This window comes from Scylla paramamosain, chromosome 7 (assembly GCF_035594125.1).
Source record: "Scylla paramamosain isolate STU-SP2022 chromosome 7, ASM3559412v1, whole genome shotgun sequence".
Taxonomy (NCBI): domain Eukaryota; kingdom Metazoa; phylum Arthropoda; class Malacostraca; order Decapoda; family Portunidae; genus Scylla; species Scylla paramamosain.
Window position 1 is genome coordinate 28,965,616 of NC_087157.1, and position 7,500 is coordinate 28,973,115.

General features: G+C 44.4%; 1 protein-coding gene and 1 long non-coding RNA gene across 5 annotated transcripts in view; one reads left to right on the forward strand and one right to left on the reverse strand.

Annotated features, from left to right (window-relative positions):
* Positions 1 to 7,500, reverse strand: part of LOC135102299 (uncharacterized) — a 285,859-nt gene that overhangs the window by 178,211 nt on the left and 100,148 nt on the right. The gene's annotated exons all lie outside the window — the stretch shown is intronic.
* LOC135102298 (diuretic hormone receptor-like) overlaps positions 1 to 7,500 on the forward strand; it is a 149,323-nt gene that overhangs the window by 101,466 nt on the left and 40,357 nt on the right. For both annotated transcript variants that reach the window (XM_064007317.1, XM_064007315.1), the window contains exon 3: positions 4,676 to 4,877. In XM_064007317.1, coding sequence (XP_063863387.1) covers positions 4,676 to 4,877 — 202 coding nt within the window. The remainder of the gene's footprint in view (positions 1 to 4,675; positions 4,878 to 7,500) is intronic.

The window sequence follows — 7,500 nt, forward strand, 5'->3', positions numbered from 1 at the left end:
GAGAGAGAGAGAGAGAGAGAGAGAGAGAGAGAGAGAGAGAGAGAGAGAGAGAGAGAGAGAGAGAGAGAGAGAGAGAGAGAGAGAGAGAGAGAGAGAGAGAGAGAGAGAGAGAGAGAATCAAGCACCTGCCATCATAACGGTCGCTGTGTTACGAACAATAGTTTCAGCATCACGTTTTGTCTCCCAAAAGGACCATCAGTGTGTGCGTGCGTGCGTGCGTACGTGTGTGTGTGTGTGTGTGTGTGTGTGTGTGTGTGTGTGTGTGTGTGTGTGTGTGTGTGTGTGTGTGTGTGTGTGTGTGTGTGTGTGTGTGTGTGTGTGTGTGTGTGTGTGTGTGTATACACATTTTCTTTGATGTTTTGTTGTGTTACTGTACAATGAGTATTCCTGTGAGTTGACAATTTCTCTCTCTCTCTCTCTCTCTCTCTCTCTCTCTCTCTCTCTCTCTCTCTCTCTCTCTCTCTCTCTCTCTCTCTCTCTCTCTCTCTCTTTAAAGAAAATGCATACACAGAGGAAAGGGAGGAAGTTCGAAAGTAGGGCAAAACCACAAAGAAAAAACAAGCAGCAATAGACATGTTGGTTCTTGCGAGGCTGTTTGTCACAAGCTACACTATCTAATCTAAAGTGAGAGGTGCAGGACGGCAAAGGCGAGTAGGAGGAGGAGCAAAAGAAGTTGCAAAAAGAAAAGGGGGAGAAAGAAACGTTAGAAAAAATTATGTAAATAAAAGAGGAAAGAGAAAAAATGTAACGATTTGTTTTTCGCGACACACACACACACACACACACACATACACACACCGCGCAGTGTAGTGGTTAGCACGCTCGGCTCACAACCAAGGAGGCCTGGGTTCGAATCCCTGGCGCGGCGAAGCAAATGGGCAAGCCCCTGTTCACCTAGCAGCAAGTAGGTACGGAACGTACGTAACCCGAGGGATTGTGACGTCGCTGTTCCGGTGTCATTGGTCTCATTCCTACCCAAAGATCGGTCACTATGAGCTCTGAGCTCTTTTTCCGTAGGGGAACGGCTGGCCGGGTGACCGGCAGACGACCGTAGGTGAATCACACACACACACACACACACACACCTCGTCTCCCTCTCTCTCTTCTTCATAGCTCCACCGCCTGGGATGTGAGGAGAAAATTAATGATGTTTTGAGGCGGCGAGGAAAGAGAGGGAGGGAAGGAGGGAAGGAAGGAAGGAGCGGTGTGAGAACTGGGCAGAGAGAAAGGGTGGAAGTTAGGTAAGACAGAGCTGAGCAAAGTAAAGACAAAGTGAGGTGAAATAAGGGAAGAGGAAGCCAAAAGGAACGGAAGGAAAAGGAAAGGAAAGGAAAGGAAAGGGAAGGAAAAGGAAGAGGAAGTGTGTTAGGGGAATACGAGCCAAGACTATGTTAGGTAATTTAAGCAAGATCATGTTAGGTTAGTATTAGTAAGGTAAAGCAAAATTAGGGAAGGGAAAGGTAGGAGAGGGAAAACAAGGCAAGGCAAGGTAAGGCAAGGCAAGGTAAGGCAAGGCAAGGCAAAGCAAAGCAAGGCAAGGCAAGAAAATTTAAAGGTATTGAGATAAGTGGCATAAAACAAAGGCAAGAGCAAGGAAGGACAAGTAAGATAGATACTTATAGGTAGGACATCATCAGGCAATGAAGATAAGGCAAAGTAAGATGATCAAGGTAAGGCAAGGTTAGGAAAATGAGGTTAGGATGAAAATAGGATGAGGCTAGATAAGGATGGGCAGGGTAAGGCAAGGAGCTGAGTGCGGCAGGGCGAGGGAGGGAGGGACTGACTGACTGACTAACCGACTGACTGACTGACTGACTTATCACCGTCCCTGCAATATTGTATTTCACTCCTGTCAGACATGAATTCGCCTCACTCCACCTTCATTCCTTGACATAGAGAGAGAGAGAGAGAGAGAGAGAGAGAGAGAGAGAGAGAGAGAGAGAGAGAGATTGAGACTGCTTTCATTTCCTCTTTCTCCTATTTTTACTTCACAATCTCCTTCCTCATCATCATCTGTTTCTCTCCTTGCTACTGCTTCTGCTTTTCCTCCTCCTCCTCCTCCTCCTCCTCCTCGTAAGTTTGAACCCCGGATCTCATAACTCCCGGATTCCGCACGAGAGACTCAAGCCACCTCCCGCCCCTTCTCTCTCTCTCTCTCTCTCTCTCTCTCTCTCTCTCTCTCTCTCTCTCTCTCTCTCTCTCTCAATCGCAGACCGGGCTGGGCGAGGAGGGCACACACAAAACTCGAAATAAACAGCAGTGCGTTGCTAGAACCTAATGACCTCTTAATGACTTGCTTAATTCCTCCTCCTCCTCCTCCACCACCTCCTCCTCCTCCTCCTCCTCCTCCACTTCCTCCTCCTCCCACGGACGCAACTGCGCAATAAAAGAGCGAGGAGGAGGAGGAAAGAGAAACCAGAGGAGGAGGAGGAGGAGGAGGAGGAGGAGGAGAAGGAGAAATATGCTCAATGAAATGCGAAAGAATATATTATGAAGGAAAAAATTTAAACAACAACAAATGAAAACAACAACTTAGAAGGAGGAGGTAGAGGAGGAGGAGGCGGAGGAGGAGGAGGAGGAGGAGGAGGAGGAGGAGGAGGAGGAGGAGGAGGAGGAGGAGGAGGAGGAGGAGGAGGAGGAGGACGAGGAGGAACGTAAATATATATGAAAATACAAGAGAAAATACAAAAGGAAAAAAATACAAAGATCAATAAATATCAACTCTCTTTCTATGCCTCCTTGAAGAAACTATAAGAACCACAATATGTACGAATAGTCTACACCCTGAGGAGGAGGAGGAGGAGGAGGAGGAGGAGGAGGAGGAGGAGGAGGAGGAGGAGGAGGTAAAAATAGTCGATCTTACATTTACTTTGAGAGAATTTTCAATCTTCGTCAGAAAGGAAAACTTACTCCTCTCTCTCTCTCTCTCTCTCTCTCTCTCTCTCTCTCTCTCTCTCTCTCTCTCTCTCTCTCTCTCTCTCTCTCTCACACACACACAATGCTAGGAAGGAATTAACTGGTACCAGAACAAATTACACTCAATCCTCGCTGAGCCTCGTGTGTGTGTGTGTGTGTGTGTGTGTGTGTGTGTGTGTGTGTGTGTGTGTGTGTGTGTGTGTGTGTGTGTGTGTGTGTTTATGTTTCCTTCTGGTAATACGTCAAGTGGCGATATCCTGTTTCCATTCCAGCAAGAGAGAGAGAGAGAGAGAGAGAGAGAGAGAGAGAGAGAGAGAGAGAGAGAGAGAGAGAGAGAGAGAGAGAGAGAGAGAGAGAGAGAGAGAATGCAGGAAGTGCCGAGTTTGATCCATGCAAGTCAGGATTTTTTCATGTTGCACTGTTAGAGAGAGAGAGAGAGAGAGAGAGAGAGAGAGAGAGAGAGAGAGAGAGAGAGAGAGAGAGAGAGAGAGAGAGAGAGAGAGAGAGAGAGAGAAAGGGAGGGAGGGAGGGAGGGAGGGAGGGGGAGCACTAGAGAAGGGAGGGGAAGGATAGTGGCGGCGGGGAGACACCTGGGGATTGTTCACCTCACTTCATGAGTCGAGGCGCAGGTGTGTGTGGCGCCGCGTGAACCTTTAAGGGGTAACACACATTTACAGTCAAGAACATCACATAAGGAAATAAGGGAAGCTGCAAGAAGCCACTAGGCCTTCATGTGGCAGTCCCTATACGAAACCTACATACCTACAGGGACTGCCGCGTATTTGTCCTCTTTTATTGCATATTTCTCTCTTGCTCTATCTGTTTATTCATTATTTATTCCTTGTCATCATGTTCCCCTCTCTCCATGACCTCCCTCTTCTTTCCCTCCTCTCCATCTGTTCATTAGTCCGACAGGGAATCTCATTTTGACCTGACTCTCACACACACTCTCACACACTCACTCTCTCTCTCTCTCTCTCTCTCTCTCTCTCTCTCTCTCTCTCTCTCTCTCTCTCTCTCTCTCTCTCTCTCTCTCTCTCTCTCTCTCTCTCTCTCTCTCTCTCTCCTTCCTGTTATAATCTACTTTCCTCTAGTCCTCCTCCATGCCTCCCCCTCCCTTTCCCAACTCCCCCCTGTCCCCTTGCCTCCAGTCCTCCACCTCGCTCCTCCTCAAAAACCAGGGGATGAAATAAAGCCGCCACGCCTGACGGGAAAAAAAATTAGGTTGTCGGCCAGGAAAAAGTAGCGGGAAGTGATTTTCCTCAGTGTTACCTTCACTTAAAAATTATGATTTATTTTCCTTGCGCCTGTTACCGAAATTTTTCTACTTCTTTTTCCTCTATCCACCTCCTCCTCTTCCTCCTCCTCCTCCTCCTTTTGCTCCTCTTCCTTTTTGCTCGTTCCGTACTAGTTTTCTTTCCTTATATATATACTATATATATATATTATATATATATATATATATATATATATAAATATATATATATATATATATATATATATATATAATATATATATATATATATATATACTCTCTTTGGCTTGAGCGCTTTTTTCCTCCTCCTCCCACACCTCCTCCGTTCTACTTCATCCTCTTCATCCTCCAAACCTGTTGTTCATTTTCCTTCTCATACCACCACTACTATTATATATACTACTACTGCTACTACTATATGTACTACTACCACCACCACCACCACCACCACCACTACCACAACAAATTCTCATCCCTTCCCCCCTCTTTCTCTCTGTCCCTCAGAAAACAACGCCACCCTCTACTGCTACGCTAACGGGACGTGGTCAAGCCGCTCTTTCTACGACTACTGCCTCAACGCCATCACCAACCCGCCGGGGACGCACGTAGGCACCTCCATCAGCACCATCCAGACCACATTCTACGTGGGCAACTCCCTCAGCCTCGCCGCCGTGGCTTTGGCTCTCTGGATCTTCATCTCCTTCAAGTGAGTGACTGTATGGTTTCGAGTTTATGGTTTCCTCGCTTTGGTGTTGGTTGGCTGGTGGGATCAGTCTGTATCTGTTTATCTCTCTCTCTCTCTCTCTCTCTCTCTCTCTCTCTCTCTCTCTCTCTCTCTTCTCTCTCTCTCTCTCTCTCTGGTAGTAGTAGTAGTAGTATTAGGTAGTAGTAGTAGTAGTAGTAGTAGTAGTAGTAGTAGTAGTTGTAGTAGTAGTAATGATAATAATAGTAATGATAAAAACAACAACAATGATAATAATGATAATGATGATAATAATGATAAAAATAATAATAATAATAATAATAATAATAATAATAATAATAATAATAATAATAATAATAATAATAATAATGATAATAATAATGAGAGGTGAAAGGATAATAAATGTCAGCATTAAGATAAAAATTTGCATAAATATTGCATTCCTGTTTCATAATCTTGTTGGATTCTGTCTCATAATTTTCACGCTCATGTGGACAAACTCTCGGTCTTTCATTTTATGCTAAATGAATTATTGAAAATTATAAATACACCAGAATAAAACTAAGTAATAAAAAAAAAAGACTAAATACAACAATTCTGTATTCTCGCCCGATTCACAGTTTCAATAACTTTGCAGCAATAAAACTTTACTTTTAAACAAAACAGAACAAGAAGTAATGCTGCGAAAATAGAATGTTTGTTTTACATATCTACATTATACCTTCTAAACACACACACACACACACACACACACACACACACACACACACACTCACACACACACACACACAATCAGGACTCACCTTATTATATTACGAGCGAATGACCAAAAAATAAAAATTAAAAAGAAAGACGCCCATAAACTGAGTGGTGGCGGTGGTGGCGGTGGCGGTGGCGGCGGCGGTGGTAGTGGTGGTGGTGGGTGTTGGTGGTGAAGGTAAGAGTGAGTACGAATGCTGAAGCACCGCCTTGCATTTTGCCTCTCCGACTTCCCCTCGCGAGTAATGGCAGCTGAGAGAAAGATCACCCTACTGATGCATTCACGCACTCCACGCAATCCTCGGTGAACGATTGGCCAAACATATAGCAAAGCTACATCTATCTATCGGGCAATACTCAAGTTACACGTTGTTACCATCCATTTCTCTTCCTTCACCTCCTCGTCTACCTTCTCTTGTTTTTCGTCTTTGTTCTCTTTTAAGCGTAAAAGTACATCACAGGGAGAGAAGTAGTACTAATACGAAAAATCTGAAAGCAAATAGTGAGAATTGTAGTAGTTAGTAGTAGTAGTAGTAATAGGAGCAGCAAGGACAAAGTGTTGCTATGGGAGTCGTAAAAATAACTCCCACAACCAGAAATTACAACATTCCTTTCTGTTATCATTACGTGTAAAGTTGACTTGTTAGTGTGTGTGTGTGTGTGTGTGTGTGTGTGTGTGTGTGTGTGTGTGTGTGTGTGTGTGTGTGTGTGTGTTCACGGTGATGAAAAAATATTCAACATCCCACGAGTAGGACTTTCAGGAATAATCTGGAAAAAAAAAAAAAAAAAGCAGAGAATGTTGCTAACGGAGGGAAGCCACGCAGACACAACAACACAGGGACCACCCCAACGAGAAAATAACCTGGATTATCTGACGTCTTGCATGAAGAGCAGTTTGGGAAGGAGGGGAGAGAGAAACGCGGGGAGCACTGCAAAGGACGCTACAACAATTCGCGGTGGTGGGATGGGACGGTAGATACAATGAGGAGGAGAGCAGCTGCATACAGGAACAGCAGCACATAGAAAGACAAAACTTGGGTGATGGTTAGGAAAATATTAGATGACCAAATAAATAACAAGGAAGATAATATACAAAGGACACAGACACACAGAGACAAAGACACACATACGAAACGAGGCAAAGGATTCCCAGTGCGCCAATGTCAAGCAGTAAGACAGACGCAGCGGTGGAGAAGTGAGTGAGGATGATCGTGGCAGGCAAGCGACACTTTTATGGACGCCAGGAGGGAGCTGTGTGTTAACTACTGACTAAGGAATTCAGACTGAGGCAGCGACAGTCTGGACCCACACACACATGCAGCCTGGAACCCTCTCCCAGTGACTGCTGCTATGGCGCTATGGTTTCTTCTCACGTTTAACACAATGATCTCATGGAAGTTTAGAGCGTCATTTCGAAAGACAGAGATGATTATAGAAAAGAATCAGTAAATAAAAGGTTTTAGTATCAGTGTCCTCTTCTCTCACACGTTTAAATTACCCTGTGCCTGCTCAGATCGTATTACCATTGTCAATCAAAGCAACTGTGACTGAGGCGATGCAGGACGGGAAATATGTAAGAGAAGTCAGTGAGCGTTTCTTCGGTTAGATTTCCACAGATGACCTTCAATAAATTGGTCCACATGGTAAAAAAAAAAAAAAAAAAAAACACGCAAGATGAAGAGAACGCCTGTCTTCCTAATTAAAGAATGGAGAATAATGTTGGTCTCATGCATCAAACACGCAAGAAAGAACGGAAGAAAAGAAAACCTGCCTTCCCTAATTAAAGAAAAAAAAAAGGCTGTTCTCATACACGACACGTCATAAAAATTTCGAATCTCTGGCCGCGATATTAAATTTAATCTCGGTA